Below are 16,655 nucleotides of genomic sequence, written 5' to 3' on the forward strand. Positions count from 1 at the left end.
AAAAAGAAATTTGAGATGGTAAATACTTGTGTTCCAGCCGGCTAATAGTTTCATCACCTCCTTGTAGAGAATTGAGATCACACGAACAGAACTACCCATCAAGTCGATTAGTGGTTTTAAGCTGCAGGCTGATGCACCTGCCTTAAAAGAAAGAAAAAACATTAGTGGATAATAAATCTAGCTTTTAGCACCAAGAATTTGCTGATTAGAGACAATGGCAACTTATGGTATTACAATACAACAAACACACTTGGTGAAAGTTCTAATAAAGATCTTCTCTAATACTGTCGATAAATAATCTAAGCTCTCTTGCCTTCCTCTCATGCTCAGGGGATGCATCATTGTCTGACTCATGTATGTCGATTACATTCACATGAATGTCAATAGACTTCTGGTATTTGGCAACCTGACAGGCGCGGAGTGGTGGGGAAGGACTGCAGAGGTCGATGACCTCAGGGGCTGCACTCGGTGGTGGCAGACAATTGGCTGTTTCAGGAAGGGTTTTACTTTGTGATTCGATACTGAGCAACAGGCCTTGGAGCTGGAGATCGATCTGATTTACCAGAGCTTTAGTCAATCTTCTTGGCTTTCTATTCTGCTGCTTTACTTCAGCTTTCTTTTCCATGTATTCAGCAATTCTTTCCGGGCAAGCACTGATCATACATGAAAAGAGTTGAGAAAGGATGTGTACCGTGGATCAAAAAGCATTTAGCAAGACTAAATTCACAAGTTATATTTTCACCTATTTTTTTTTAATATTCCAAATTTACATTGATAACAGAGATTAATTCTCAATGTTATAGCCAACTGAGTATCGCTTAATTTAGTCCCACACAAATTTCCACACAACATGAGTGCTGAGAAACAATTATATTTGTCGAGCTAGAACCAAGTTCACCGATCAGCATAGCATGACTTCAAGCATAGCATCACAAAGCTAAAAAATATCTAGAGAAGTTTATGTAGAGAAAGCGACCTGAAACTTCAAAAATGTCATGAAGAACTTGGCAGCTACGTTTATCAGGATAATGCTTGCTAAATCATTATCTTCCCAGTGCACAAAAATGTTCTGTCAAAAGCATATTTAAGAAACCAAAGATAACCATGTTACCTCTCAATCAAATCAGCAGGGACAATGGAGTTCCCAAGCCCATCAATGCCTTGCCAAGAAACCTCATAGTGGTCCTGTCCTTGCACTTTTCTCAGTTTTACTATAGCAGAGACAGGGCAAGGAACTGGCATCTATGAAAAAAGGTAGAAAGAGTGTTAGAAAAGTTTAGGCAGTGCATTAACTTTATTCGACTAAAAAATTAGTGTGTATAAGTACCATGTGTAAAGGAATTCTTGCTCCTAACTCAGATGATGTGGAACGTAGATTAGCAAACCGCCTAAGATCTCTTTCAGCAATCTTGGGGAGGATATATTGGTCTGCAAAAAGAATAGATCATTAGAAAAGATGGTGCATGTTTATCTGTATAATGAGCACACTGCTCACATCAATTCTGGTTTGATTACGAAGATTTAATATCATTTAGACTAGATGACTAGAGTAAAGGAAATTAATCAAGGTTTATTAACCTGTTTTATCAGGGCTCCAACCAAAATACTTCTCACAGACATGATGAAGTTGCACACGTTGGAAAGGATGTTGGGTGCAAACCCTGCAAGAAAACGATGATCCAATAGGTTAAACAGAATAAATATTGTAAACCATCGTGCAATATGGGAAAAATATTTTTACATGCGGAAGTTATGCATCAAATTTGAACACAAATAGATATGCTTAAAGCACAAAGTTTTAACATATCACAGTAATAAAATTTCAAAGGAAAACAGTTTCTTATTTAGTCTGTACCTTTTCACTGCTTCAGAATCAGCTGAATGACATTTTGGCTTCAGAAAAGCATTGATAACATCCAGGTATTGACCATCTGATTCTGCATTCTGTGCTTCTGCTATGGGAATTTTAATTAAAAAACATATGAATGAGGAAGTGTTAACACTGCATTTTCTTTTCAGAATAGCAAGAAAGGATACTAAGTATTAGATCCTGTAGCAGATCGGCACTCATAACCAAATGAGAAAGAAATTAACTGGACAAAATATGGGACTAAAATACAACTAAAATCCAACATTATGGCTAACAATTCAACATCACAATATATATATATATATATATATATATATATATATATATATATATATATATATATATATATATATCCTTCAGTATTTAGACAAATGCTGAATGATGGGTTCACACAATACAAATAGAATCTCCTAAATGATTCCTCCGGTCTAGAAGTACCAGCATCACAATTATCAGTAGGTATGCCAGATTATGAAATTCTAGCTAGAGCTCTAGCTGAAATTAAAATATTATCTTACTTCTTCAACTTCTATGAGATGCGAAATCCTATCAAAGAGTATATAAAATGGAATGTAATTTAGAAACCCCACTAATTGAAAGATCAAATTGCAAAATAATAGTAATCCTTCTGTTGTAACAAATGCATAAATTTACCATAACATGTTATGTTTCATAACGGACCAAAAGAGATCAAAGAGGAGGACAATACGTCGTCAAAGAATGCCAATTACCCACAGTTAGAACAACCACAAGCAAGTGTACAAGTAAAAACAAACACAGATAAGCATACAAGAAAAGTAGTACTGGGATCAATCGACATTAGTAAAAAATAAGCACAAATAAGTGTACCAGTAATGTTGGTGAATTAATCAATGATAGTAGACTTATCCTACATCAATTCATTGCATGAGCATGGAGCATGTATATTGCAATCCAACCTAAAAACTTAACATGCTTCGCCATATATGTAGTCCAACTGTCTTAACATGAGCAAGAGATACACAGATGTCATTTTCTTCAACAAGAACAAAAAAAGGAAAAGTAAATATATAAATTACAGTTTTAAGATACAAAAAGTTATATACAAATTCATGATCCACCCTGCTTGACAATATATCTTCCTATTACGAATTGATCCTTATATTTAAACATAGAAATCAGAAGATTTTCTCAACACAAACTGATACCTAGTACGTTTTTATTTCAAAACATAACAAAACACAGACTTTTTAGCATCATATTTCACTAAAACTAGCTGTAACATCCAAAGGCTTTTCTTTCTCAATGCCACACTCATACCTATTGTAAGCAGCTTCTTAAACAGAATACAAGCTTACATATGTATTCAAAAGAACTTATTCATTTACTGCTGTGAGATAATAATTGTCTATAAATACTCTTAGCATAAGCACAGTAAAGCAGGGTCATCTAATGATAAAATGGAAAATTCAGGCAGGTGCCTTTCTAAAACTCACCACAAACACTTTGTTGGTTGCCATGTTTGTTCTCATTGTTCACATTAGACCTAAGTTCCTTTGTTATCTTCTTTCTTCCTTTATAAACTCTTGCTATCTTCAATCCCTCAGAAATAAATTGATGGAGGACAGAGTCATCTCCAAGAGATTTAACAATCCGGCATGCTGATTCCTGTGTACTCAAAATCAGAAACTGTTGAACAACCCATCTTAAAACGAAGCACACAACTGAATGAAAGCAAAGATCAAACAACAGTACAACACTTCAAATTAAAAATGTTCTAGAAGTTCATAAAATATGTTACTTACAGGCCCAAACCCATGAACTCTCTGAGAATAGTCACTGCCGAGTAGAAGAGCGAGAGAAATCTGAAGATCATGGTTGTGAAACCCATCACACACAAATGAGAAGGATTAAAATGAAACGAAGAAAAGGTCTGATAACATGAAAGACGATAAAAACCAAGAAAAACAACAGTAACTGGTAAACAACACAACTAACACTGACACATGAGATATTTAAAAGAAACATGACCTCAGTTAGATGCATACATATATACATCTCAATATGTGAGAAGAGTAGAGACATGAATGAAATCTTTTAATCTACTTTTTAGACATGAATAACTCATTTAATCTGCTGTTTTTGCTATATGCATTTCCTATCAAGAAATGTGTACAATTTGAACTTTATTTATTAGTTTTTTTCATGGACAAGATCACAAGAGTCTCCAGCCTGTTTGTTCCCAGTAGAATCGTTCCTATTTCACCAAGAATTCACTTCACTTTCTGAATAGAATGAAAGTTTAACACCCTCCAAAATATCAAGGATTGAAATACCGTACCGTACCAGTGTTTCAAGCTTGGCTCGGTATCGTACGATACCGTGTACCGAGCGGTACACCTAATTTAGGTGTCAAATCATCCGAAAATACCTGAAAATAAAAAAAAAGAATACATACCTCTAATTAAAGAACAAGAATACATAATTCTTGATTAGAAAGTTCTTCCTCTTAATCTTCCCAAATTAGCCTCGATTCAATTCATAAATCGTTGTTTTGTATAGTTTAGGAGAGCGCAAATGTGAGAAAAAAAGAGTTTGAGATAGCTTAAGAGAGTATGAGAGTGAAATGGAATGGAATGAAATAGGAGAGAAGAAGAGTTTAAAAACCTATGAGAAAGGGCTCCAACGATCAATTTGACCGTTAGAGCACTGTTACCGAGCGGTAACGGTCGATATGATACGGAGCGATGTTAAGCATTCCGCCCAATATACTGTTGGACCAGTACATACTGCCCATACCGGGCAGTATTATTCGAAACTGTATACCTTGCAAAATACACAAACCTTTTCTTTTTGTTTATGTTTTTTTAAGCTCTAAAGTGATGTCTGTGCAGAAGCATATGCATATGACATTCTGCATGGCCTCAATACATGGTGTAACCACGCAGCAGCTGCACATGTCCATGCAGCTGCATATGTGTGATGTCTTCGCAACAGCATATGCATATGACATTCTGCATGGCCTCAATACATGGTGTATCCATGCAGCTTCATATGTAATCTGCATAAGTGTGATGTCTTAACAGCAGCATATGCATATGACATTCTGCATAGCCTCAATACATGGTGTAACCATACAGCAGCTGCACATGTCCATGCAGCTGCATATGTAGTATGCATAATTGGGATTAATGCTCCTTTCTTATTTTAATTATATCCATTATTATTTATCTTGGTACCATTATCCATGTACAATTCATGTATCTTGTCTCTAAAATAACTTAAAATTTATGTTTCCATAATATTTCTATTTAACCATATAATTATCTATTTATTCTTTGAAAAAGAATTACTTATAATATGTTTTTGAATATTTTAATAAGCAACACACATGCACCTCACAATAACAGTTAAGTCAAATAAGGTTACTCCTTAATGTGTGGGTAAAATAAAATCAATGCACGAACCATATAGTTTCAGTTCAACAGTCAAGAAATGCAACTTACCAGCGAATTCCTTCCAAATCCAAGTTGTCGCTCTATGTCTTCCATTTCATAACAGGTAACATAGCTTCCCTCGCCTAGTTCATATAAAGCATAATCAGCAATCCCAGAACGACGGGGATGAGAAATCTAAAGTAAATTTGAATTTCCATGGCATTCAATTTATTATGTATTTTCAGAGCATGCTTTTGTCAGATCATGAACTCACCAAGAAAAATATCTCTATATACTGTCCTAGCTCCAAAAAGGAATATATCAGAATCAGTACTGAAGCATCCATCCTGACAATTATATCACTCAGCAGACATTTATTTATCAATTAGTTCAAATATATACAGCCATTTTCACTTACACATAAGGATTCAACATTCAGCAATGCACATTGTGCTTCGGCTTCCTCTAGTCTGGTTAACATAAAAATAAATTTGTAACAATCAGAAAGTGTTTTGGCAAATAAGTATAGCTACCTGCTTAGCTGCTTAGGAAATAGTTTAAAGTTTTTTTTTTACATTTTATAATTAAGAGTTTTAATACCATGAGTCTGTAATACCCTCAATATTCAGTAATCAAGTTCAACAAAATAGTTTATACTTCTTGAACATATATTGTATGTGTCTTTGAAAGTTGCCCATCTAAGTAAATAACCTTCAATCATAATAGCTAGAACAATTTATTTTTTTAGTTATACAGTGATCTAGGAAACAGAATGGAATTCACAAATAATATAAAAATATCATCCACCAGCTTGTAAGACTAGTAGCAGGTATACATGAATTTAAAAGAAGGCAGGTTGAGTCAGGTTAGACAAGAAGCCATGCCCAACCTGGGCTTTGTTGTAGAATCTGTGTAAGCCAACTTGAACTAACTTGACCAGAAAACCTAAATTCGAGCTAGGCATTTGATCATGGATCTTTATGGTTATTATTTTTATCATCGACCGCATCCAATCATAAGATTTAGGTTGAAGATCAGGTTAGAAATAAATCAAGCATTGTCAATGTCAGGTTGGTCATGAGATCTTATGAAAGCCAAAAGAGAAGAAAAGGTGCAGAGAATTATAAAAAGAGGGATGCATCAACCTATTCATGAGACGGAGAGAAAGAAAAAGGAAAGACAAAGACAAACAGATATGATAACGGAAGTTGTTGAAATGCTTACATCTGGCTGCCTGATGATCAAATGCATTCAACCTATAAGAGAGACTAGGGCGAAAGACAAGAGGGGCAAAGAGATGCTCAGTATTCAGTGCACTGTGTGGAATTCCAGGCCAAAGAGTTGGATCAAGATTTTCCAGACCAAAGTTAAGTTTGCAGAACAAATGCAAGTCCCATTCAGAACCTTTTCTGTGGCCGTTGTGTTGAATAAATGAAACATGGGCTCTCATTAAGAACTATTTTTAGCTCAATGGTAATATTCATAGCTTCCAGTAAATTCAATGGTTCATAAATAGGTCTAAAAACATATTGCAATTTCAAAATAAAGGTAACCAGCGAAACATGCAAAATTAGAAAAATGTAAGGTGTGATATAATTTTCAAATATAAGAAACAGGAAACATCAGGAAATTGTGAACAAAAGCAAAAGGAAACCACGAGAAAACCAGTTTGGAACTATATATTTATAATTTTCCATTCAAAACAACAAAGTTTTGTTAATTAACCGAATTTTTATTTTTTTTATCCTTTTGTGAATTATCTCATTCTGGAACCAAATGATGCCTGCTTTCAGAAGTACTCTGCTGGTGGGAAAATTTCGATAGTATATATAAAAGAAGTTATTTTGGAAATTACATGTTTCAAGTGTAGCTTAAGCCAGTCATACAAAATACAATTGGTGTAAGAGACAACCCAAACAAGAAGGAAGGGAGAATGACACTTAGACAAAGAAATTCTGTACTCAGGAAGCAAATTGAGAAGTTAGATTGTAGCAAGATCATAGAGACACTGCTTGGCAGTAAATAGAAGTGTCAAATAAGTTGACTTCTACAACTGACCTTTTCTGAGTGCTCATGTGTGAACCTAAAAGACTAGAAAAATCTAAACATGATAAAAGACTATTCTGGTGGGTGGCTCATGTGACAAGGCATCAAACAGAAAGCAAAAAGAGATATACCCATCTAAGAAGGGGACCCCAAGAGCTGTTCCAAGAACTTTTGCTTCCTTTATCATACATGAGAATTCAGAACCCATGTTTCTACGGAGCGAAACTGATGGCATCGGTTGGGAGTTTGTGTCGTATTGTATAACCTGATGCACCAAAATTCCTACCTTCTCAAGAAAATATATGGCATAATCTTCTAGGCAGGCAAGGTATTCTATAAAGAGAGTCAACCTCACACAAACCCAACCGCCGTCTATAAGTGGACAATTTAATGGAAGGAATTGACCCATCTACAAAATGCAAAATGTGAATAGAAGTTTAGTATATGCTTGAAATGCTTATCTGATGATGTGTTTAAACATACATGCATATGTAGTTTATTCACATTTAAGACAGACAGTATTGAAGTTTAAATCTCAAAAGGTATGATTAAAACCAGTAACTAGGTGCAGAACAAATACATCCAAAATGCACATTTTTTAACAAAGAATAAGAACCATATAAGTTGGCACATTTTGTCTAACACTACTGGCATCTCAGATAATTATCCATTTCTTCTTTCCAAGCATTTTTCAATCAGCTACAAATTTATATAATGTTACTGCATTTGCACCAAAAATAACAAAAAAAATTAAACAAAAAACAATTGGTGATACTTTATACTGCTCAGTAGATTCAATAGTTAATTGGTTGTTTCTTTGCTTTCTTTTGTGAAATTGCTCTGAGCGTGTAAATTACTTGGCCTTCCTTTAGCCCATTATATGCTTAATCAGTGGAAATAGAAGAGTCCAACAAAGCTCAAAGCCATTTGAAACCACTAACAAACAAGTTGGAACAGCGAATCTAAAAAAACTGTGAAGATGCAAAAGAGATTCCACGATGTAAAGCAACATTACTGTGTTAAGCTTACCACTTCCAAGATAACTTTCCATACAAAACAACATAAATTATGATTGAAACTTTTTTTTAATGTTACCTATACAAATATAAACATTCAAATTAATCAATTAGCCCAAACAGAAATCAATAGGGAGAAATTTCATTTTCGAATAACTTTACTTCAGTCCCTTCAATTCCTCTTCCTCGTCATTTTCTTCTTTCTGTTTTATTTTTAAAACACTTTTATGTATCTTGTTTCAATCATCGATGCTATGATTCTATAGGACAACAAGGAAACTCATCTAACATCAAGTAAAAATATGAACAAGGAAGATCTAATTGAAGCATATCAAGATTACAAGTTTCCAGTGCGAGATAAAATAAACAGTAGGTGCTTTTGTATTGAACAAGATTTAATTCTACGCAAAAGGATTGATTGACAAAGCATTGAGGGTGACGGTACTTTCACATAATCATAGTTACTCAAAGCTGCTTTCATTTGAGCTTTAGTCAAGAGCACTGCAATTTTAGTTAAACATTATCAATTACGATGCAAATACTTTTGGTTGTAAATAGAATTTACACAATCGATAATTGGCTAGTGACCACTCAAGCGGTACATCATAGAAAAAAGAAACAAAAAAAATTTGAAAATGCAATTCGAAATCATGCTAAAATGAAGGCATGAGCCCACTAAGAATTCACAAAAAATTTAATCTCTTGACGGGCTAATTACATATTACCCCCTGTAGTTAGCTACCTTAGCATCTCGGTTCGTATACTTTAAAAAGTTACATTGACATCCCTATAGTTACGAAAGTGAAACATCTAGGCTCATTTACCCTAACATCATCGGTTTTACTAACGAAAACACGAAAACAAAGGAAAAAAAATTAATTTTAACATTCTAGTTGGTGATGGCAGACAGCGTCGGTGGTGGCCGACAACGGCGCCGCTAGGGACCACGGGTGGCTGTTGTGGATGAAGAGAGTGGCGACGAGAGGTGAGGGCCGCTCTACATCTGCGTCGACACCGAAGCAGTTGCCGACACAAATGCAGAGCAACGCTGCTCGACATCTACATCGATAGCCTTTTCGTCGCTTAGAAACTGCATCGATGCCAACGCAGATACAAAACGACCTTCACCTCTCGTCGCCGTTCTCCTCATCCACAACAACCACCCGTGGTTCCTAGTAACACCGTCATCCGTCACCACCGACATCGTCCGCTATCACCAACTTGAACATTAAGATTATCTTTTCGCTCTTTGTTTTCGTGTTTTCATTGGTAAAATCGACAACGTTATGGTAAATGGACCTAGATGTTTCACTTTCGTAACTATAAGGATGTCGATATAATTTTTTTAAAGTGTAAGAACCGAGATGCTAAAGATAACTAACTACAATATGTAATCTATAACTAGTTCTCTCTTGACTGACTAGTGACCAATCAAATGATCCATTATACATATATATATATATATATATATATATATATATATATATGAGCGTTTAAGATGGCAATTTGAAATCTTTATTGCGCTAAAATATGTGCCTTCATAAGAATCCACAAAAGGCAAAAAGAAAAATCAAATCCTAACTAATGACTGAAGGTGTTCCGATCACTGCACGCAGAGAGCTGTCCAGGAGCCCTGCAGAGAGAAAAGAAGAAAAAGGAAAAAAGAAAAAGCGGAAACTAAAAGCACCAGAGGATGTTATAGAAAAATCAAATGACATCGGCCATTTTAAACGGACAAGAAACAAGAACATGGACAGAGGATAAGAAACACCAAGGACCTGTGACTAGGATGAGGCTACAGTTGAGGGATATTAGGGCTCTGAGACGGTGGAAGAGATTGCGAAGATAGATCTTCTCCTTCGAGCATGCCGGCAAGCGTCCGGCATTCTGGAACTGGATCAGCCAGCAAGAGAGATCCACGCACAGCCTCCTGTTCCTGCGGAAGAAAGAAACGTTCTCTCGAGATCGGCAATGGCAACAAAGAGCACCACAGTGGGATTAAACTGACGGGGAAGCTGTACTCACTGAAGGTGGTGAAGGGGGAGGGTTTTCTTGCACGATTCCAAGATGTCCCACAAGTTCTTGACCCCCATCTCGGATCGAAGGTACGATAGCTCGCATGGATCGGGAAGAACGGAGATCGATCCGTTGGGGAAGAAGAGGGAACATCAAGTCGGAGTTCAAATAGAGGTGAAACCCTTTCACGATAATTACAATGACCAAAGTAACCCTGGTGATCCACTTGGTTTTCGCGGTTGGTGCTGAGGCACCCCAGCTGGAAACCCAATGGGAAGAATTTCTCGTACCAATAAGATCCACGGTCGATGGTGAGATCGATGGGTTCGATGGTTAACGTGATCCAGGTATCTTTTCTGGGCTTCTTAATGCGGGTGTCCAAAGAATTCCTCTGATTTAATCCCTGATGTCCGAAAAGAAAATTTACTGAACCCAGGCGGTTACCTGTCCTGAGATCGATGGGTCACCCCGTGTAGGACCCATGGCTCTCACTGATGGATAGAGCTCACGTGCAGGCACGTGCAATCGAAGTTACGCGGGTACCATCCAATGTAGATTAGATTAACCTAATTATATGATCAAATGTGTAATAAATATCATAGCATTGTAATAAAAATTTATCCTCAGTAGTTAAACCCCTTTAGTATTTCAATCTTTAAATTTAAAAAATTTACATTCACATCATTATAATTATAAAAATAAAATATTTATAAAATATTTAACCGACATGTTAACACGTGTAAAATTATTTATTTTATCAATGATAAATTAATCATTTTAAAAATTAATTAAAAGGTATAAAAAGATCATTGGCTTAAGCAACGGCAAGATTGATTTCTTCCCCAAATTGATCTCTTAAAATTTAAAACTACTTAACATTATCATATTATAAATAAGCATTGCCCTAAATGTTAAGAAATCAATTTAGGGAAAAAAACCCTAAGCCAATGATCAATTTCTTCCACCTTTTAATTAAGACCTAAAATGATTATTTCATTATTAGCAAAATTGATAATTCCATATATGTTGTCAAGTGTTATATCTATACCGACGATATTATGATAGATAAAATTAAATATTTTACTTTTATAATTGTAAATATGCCAATGTAAATTTTTCAAATATAAAGAGCGAGATATTAAAAAGATAATAATAAGTCATATGTGTCTTCTGTATACTGTGCCCATATGAAGATCATAAGTTGCTCCTACAAATGGAAGTTAGAACAACAACAAAGGAAACTAGACCTCCAGCTTTCAATGATATCAAGAAGAGCGCTACTATCGCGACAAGGGAAAAGGCAGAGATAAAGGCATTTCCCATCAAGAACTGTCACTGATTCCGAGTGTGGATCTGACTCCATCTTTCAATGATATCAAGAACAACAATAGTAGAACAGCAACAAAGGAAACTAGACCTCCATCTTTCAATGATATCAAGAAGAGCGCTACTATCGCAACAAGGGAAAAGGCAGAGGTAGAGGCATTTCCCATCAAGAACTGTCGCTGATTTCGAGTGTTGATCTGACTCCATCTTCGAAAGAGCAGGGATTAATACCAAGCACCCGAATCAATATGCTGATGTCCATAGAGATGTCGGCTGGGGATATAACTCCACGGTTGACCTACAAGGAAAATGTGTTCATCGAATCAGATTAGAACTTGAGGCATCATATTAAAGCAAAAAATATGAGAATTTAAGAACTATCAAGATACCATATAGGCAGAAAATTAGAATCATTTCATGATCGAAGTAGATAAATGTTGAAGTGAAAGACTTACTGAAGATGCCGACACTGACTTGATCAAGGAATGGTTGTATCCTCTAATCCTTGCAACTGTCTCAGCCATTTGGAACCTTGACACTCTATTTGGTCCACCCACATTCAGAAGCAACTGCATTTGCTTACCATCTGAAACGAGAGAAACAAACAAATGTTAATCTCAACTTAGATCTGAAGACTTGATGCCAATCTCGAAAGCCTGTTTCTTGTAAAGACAAAGCATTTATGTAACTCCAACACGACATAGGAGAACCAAACAAAGAATAGAAAAGCCAAAATAAAGACAGTATCAGTATATTAAATGTGCAAACCAGGATAAGTAATGGACTGGAATTTGTAGTTAGGAAAGCTACATAAACCCGAATAGTCGAGGCACAGGAGATGAGCTTAATCATCGAATGCACACTAATTAAATCTTTACATCAAGCTCATATTTACAACAAAAGTTCCCTCCAACCAAGACACACCAGACAACTGCAGTTTAAACTAAACTAACTACAAAAGCTAACAACAGTGACCAAACATCAAATTTTATTGCAAAGCAAATACACAAAACTAAAAAATAATCCAATAACCTTCAAATAAGAGAATGCTCTGCGTCCAACCCCAAACATCATAGTTCTCATTATTTGTAATTCTGAGTACGAAAATATTAACAACGTACAACATTACATCTCTGTTACAAGGTGTACCATTTATTTCCATTTCTGTTCACAAACTATGGATTTAGTAGTTTAGAAATATTTTAATTTCTGACAAAGCACTCTAAGCAGTATAATTTTCTTTTCACTTCACCTGGCTGTTCCACTGTGTGTGAATTTCTTGAAAAGGATGGAAAGGATCAGTTTGGTTTAAAGGAATCCTAGACCTTAAGATAGTGAAAATTACAAATGAATTTACCCGAGCAGGACATTGGTTTTATGTCAAAGAGAGTTATTCAACTTCTGAATGATTTTGGAGAATGCTAAACTTCACAAAGCACATTATCAAGAATCACAACATAATTATAGGCCTTTGGACAAGACACCATAGTTTTGTTTCTTCTGTTATACTTTTCTTTGATAAGAGTAAAATATATCTTCTCCATAACCAGTCAACATTTAGAAATACATAATTTTCTTTAGAGATCCTTTAGCAAAAAACAGAAGACAAGCTGAAAAGTGCAACCTGATATCCACTTTTTGCTCAAAGCTATTATAACATTGGCCACATCCTTGACATACACGGGGCAGCGGAACTCATCATGAAAAAATTCAACTTCTTGACCTTGCTTAAGGGCACTATCAATCCACTGCATGGAGAAGACACTAGTATTTGTCAGAAGAAGGAAAAAAAAGGAATTTATGTTAACTTCCATTAGATCATGATAACTAGGGAACAAATTTATAAATATAGTTCACAATATGTTCTAGAACTATAGGGTTACGAAGAGCAGTCATCTAGGCAATGTTGGCTTAATCATAAGGTGGTAATGCAATAATTGGGTGTTATAAACTATCACAGTGAAACAGGTAATGCAACAGGTTTGAACATCATGATCTAGTTCTAGTTAAAGAGACACTCTAGATCTAGATCTAATCTTGAGATGTAGATCTTGTTTCAACATCATGAGCTTGTCATGACATCCATTTATCATAATTAAGCTCAATAGCCAAGGTTCTAAGAAATCTTGAGTTCTCATACTTTTTTCACCACATTTACTTGTTACATATGGTTGGAAGGTGACTTGGATATACCAAATGCTCACCTGAATTGGAAGTGACTTAGTAACAGGTGAAATTGTCTGTGGGCCATATATTATACTACTCCGCAGGATCGCATAGTTTGAACAGTTTGCAATTATATGCTTCTCTGCAGCAATTTTTGTTTTTCCATACATATTTACAGGAAGAGCTTCATCATCTTCTTTGTAAAATGATCTCATACCTTCATAAACTGTTAGTTCAGTGAAGCCACATTAGATTAAATACTTAATACCTGCATGAAAGAATCAGTTATCTAAAGGCACAAAGAAAACGGAAAGTAAAAGTCGCAAAGCAAAGTCTCCATCTCGAAGCAATCACAAAACAAACATGATGCATAATGATCAAAGAAAATGATAAAGAAAACTATTGAATCAGCAAAATTAGTACAAGTGTCACTTTGTTCAGCATAAAATTCAACAATTTAACTATCATTTAGAGCGAACACCTTGTTATACTTGGGGCCAAATATCTAAGGTTGGTTAGACCAGGGTACAATGATAGATCAAAGAAAAAATTACGAAAGGCGTTCAAGAAAAGTTCAAATTTAGATGACATCAAAGATACAAAAGAAACAGTATACTGTAAATAAGTAAGATTGTCCAGCCAGTGCTATGAAAAATCCGAGTATCATATAGCAGTCAAACTGGTAAGTACCATCAGATATTTATTGATCTGAGCAAGGACCACTACCTAACCGTATAGATTGGTGTCAGACTTTATTTATTGTTTCAAATATCAGTCAGTATTGACTGGTGCCTTCATTTGAAAGAAAAATTTTGGTCTACAAACAATAACAGTAAGACAATTGTTGCATTGAAGTTACAATGTCATGAACATTAAGCATTCATGGTTTTTGTTTCTAATTAACTCCGGATCGTAGAAAAGTACAATTGGATAGCATATTCTGCCAAGTCAGCCAAATTCTTAACGATGACTACCTCATGGACTAACTTAACAAATCCCAATCTTTCATGCAAATAATACAAACCTTTCATCCAAGTTCCCAAAGTTATCAAATCATAGATGGGATTTTACACCATTTTACAAGTCAGGCCAACAAGTTTCACCTACCATTTCATTTTGTCTAGGCCTTTGGAATTATTTTTCATGGAGCACATTTTTCGTGCATAAAGAGCCGACATATAATATACATTTGAAGCATCACTTGGTTGAGTACACATATATTTCACAAATAAACAGACATGTGAAGCACATGTTTCACAAATAATGATTCACAGTAAAAGAAACATAAATTAGCTTACCTTGATCTGTTGAAAGATGAATTAAAAGAGAGTTGTTATTCTTGAAGCTCGATAGCCAGTATACAAGGGAAGATGGCAGGTTAATAGACATGGCAGCTGCAGGATCCATTTCACAAGTACGAGGAACAGATAGTGCGGCACAATTAACAACAACATCTGGCTGAAAGGTATGGAGTTTAAACAAAGTTAATTTAAATAAAGAGTCAACTCATCAAGTCTATTTTTCATAATAAATCAGGAAATAAATGAGGCTTCTGTTCTCTAAATCTGTTCACTTTTTCTGTATGAAGGCAGATACCGGACAGCTAAACCTAAGCACATGGTTTAATTCAATCAGGTTATCTTGCAGGTGAACTATGCATGGTGAAACAAATCATGTCAATGAGAATCACATAGGAAAGTGATGGCTGCAGATAATACAATTCCCTGGACTAAACATATTTTGATAACAACATAAAGACCCAAAACAGATATCCAGCAAAAGAGAAATATGCATTCCTCCTACAGCTGACACGAATGCTGCACTTCAAGAACCGGATGTCTATTTTCACGGCGCCTTTGGCTCCACAAACAATCACGGTTTCTTCAGTGACCAACTTCACATGCTGCATTGGCAAAGATCACAATGGGGAAGATTCTTTGTGCTGATGAGAAAGACAGACGAAGAACCCAAGATGTTCAGAAGTAGACCGAAGCAAGAAATACTGCTAATTACAGGTCTAGTTAGAGGATGTACAACATCAAGTAAACAACATTAACTTCGAGAGATTTGAAAGAGACAACTGGTCGTCTAATTTGAAGCCCTCGAGGAGGAACAATCTGCATCGCCCGAAACCTGATGGAACTCCCTAAGTAATCGAATCGTTCTACTGAAATTAGACATATTCTTCTGCTGATTTTTACGTGCAAGGATCTAAGATGACGGCCAAGGGAGCATCGATGCGAAGAACGTCTGACCTGGCCAAAGGCGGTGGAGATGGCATCGAAGCCGTCGCCGGTCCGCAGGTCGACACGGAAGGGGCGCACCGGAGAGACAGCATCGACGAGTTCCGCGGGAGGGCTCGGACGGTGGTGGGTGAACGCTAGGGCGTACCGCTCCGATCCGGCGTCTCGCGAGAAGCCCTGGAGGAGGTGCTGTCCCAAGTATCCGCTGCCGCCCACCACCAGCACTCGTTTCCTCGCCTCCGCCATTCTCTGCGTCCGCTCCTCCCGCAGATGCTTCGGAGATCGCTTCGCGCCTCCGATTGGATCGCGGGTTCGGAAGTAGTGATGTCAATTATACGCGCGGTATGTGTACCTACGGCGACCCGACCCTGACAGTAGATAGAAAAAAAACGGAGATGAGTACGAAGGTATTTATATTTTCCGACGAGGACAGATTGAGCACTCCCGCATCATTACTTTTATTATTTAAATTAGACAAAAATAAATTTTGATGAAATATATTATGATTCAATTAAAAATATTTAATTTAATTAAATCAAATAAAATATTTATATTA

At 36.1% G+C, this 16,655-nt stretch overlaps 2 protein-coding genes across 3 annotated transcripts; both read right to left on the bottom strand.

Annotated features, from left to right (window-relative positions):
• Positions 1 to 205: 205 nt before the first annotated feature.
• On the bottom strand, positions 206 to 10,529 carry LOC135678257 (single-strand DNA endonuclease 1-like). Of its 2 annotated transcripts, none has more exons than XM_065190847.1 (14): positions 10,374 to 10,529; positions 10,127 to 10,284; positions 7,683 to 7,741; positions 7,464 to 7,597; positions 5,705 to 5,756; positions 5,561 to 5,633; positions 5,356 to 5,429; positions 3,655 to 3,714; positions 3,346 to 3,517; positions 1,856 to 1,952; positions 1,579 to 1,661; positions 1,328 to 1,428; positions 1,112 to 1,242; positions 206 to 653 (listed from the first exon to the last, which is right to left on the bottom strand). In XM_065190847.1, the coding sequence occupies exons 1-14, from the start codon at positions 10,439 to 10,441 to the stop codon at positions 263 to 265; spliced, it is 1,653 nt and encodes a 550-aa protein (XP_065046919.1). In that variant the 5' UTR covers positions 10,442 to 10,529; the 3' UTR covers positions 206 to 262. The 2 variants fall into 2 exon arrangements, with proteins under 2 accessions (XP_065046919.1, XP_065046918.1); XM_065190846.1 differs by having other exon boundaries at positions 1,856 to 1,955.
• Positions 10,530 to 11,502: 973 nt separating this feature from the next.
• On the bottom strand, positions 11,503 to 16,475 carry LOC135678260 (uncharacterized). Its single transcript, XM_065190849.1, has 6 exons — positions 16,112 to 16,475; positions 15,155 to 15,314; positions 13,895 to 14,082; positions 13,315 to 13,438; positions 12,146 to 12,276; positions 11,503 to 11,988 (listed from the first exon to the last, which is right to left on the bottom strand). Exons 1-6 carry the CDS (start codon positions 16,343 to 16,345, stop codon positions 11,857 to 11,859), a joined length of 969 nt encoding a protein of 322 aa, XP_065046921.1. The 5' UTR covers positions 16,346 to 16,475; the 3' UTR covers positions 11,503 to 11,856.
• Between the last annotated feature and the right edge of the window lie 180 nt (positions 16,476 to 16,655).

Source organism: Musa acuminata, chromosome BXJ1-7 (assembly GCF_036884655.1).
Source record: "Musa acuminata AAA Group cultivar baxijiao chromosome BXJ1-7, Cavendish_Baxijiao_AAA, whole genome shotgun sequence".
Lineage (NCBI taxonomy): Eukaryota > Viridiplantae > Streptophyta > Magnoliopsida > Zingiberales > Musaceae > Musa > Musa acuminata.

What these genes read in the sequence shown, in the direction of transcription:
- LOC135678257 (XM_065190846.1), bottom strand. Translation starts at nt 10,441, where the DNA reads ATGGGGGTCAAGAACTTGTGGGACATCTTGGAATCGTGCAAGAAAACC. An exon ending in TGAATGTTGAATCCTTATGT is followed by an intron (nt 5,634 to 5,704) that starts GTAAGTGAAAAT and finishes TATAATTGTCAG; the next exon opens with GATGGATGCTTCAGTACTGA. An exon ending in TTGGAGCCCTGATAAAACAG is followed by an intron (nt 1,429 to 1,578) that starts GTTAATAAACCT and finishes TTCTTTTTGCAG; the next exon opens with ACCAATATATCCTCCCCAAG.
- LOC135678260 (XM_065190849.1), bottom strand. Translation starts at nt 16,345, where the DNA reads ATGGCGGAGGCGAGGAAACGAGTGCTGGTGGTGGGCGGCAGCGGATAC. An exon ending in TCTCCACCGCCTTTGGCCAG is followed by an intron (nt 15,315 to 16,111) that starts GTCAGACGTTCT and finishes CATACCTTTCAG; the next exon opens with CCAGATGTTGTTGTTAATTG. An exon ending in GAGCAAAAAGTGGATATCAG is followed by an intron (nt 12,277 to 13,314) that starts GTTGCACTTTTC and finishes CTCTCGTTTCAG; the next exon opens with ATGGTAAGCAAATGCAGTTG.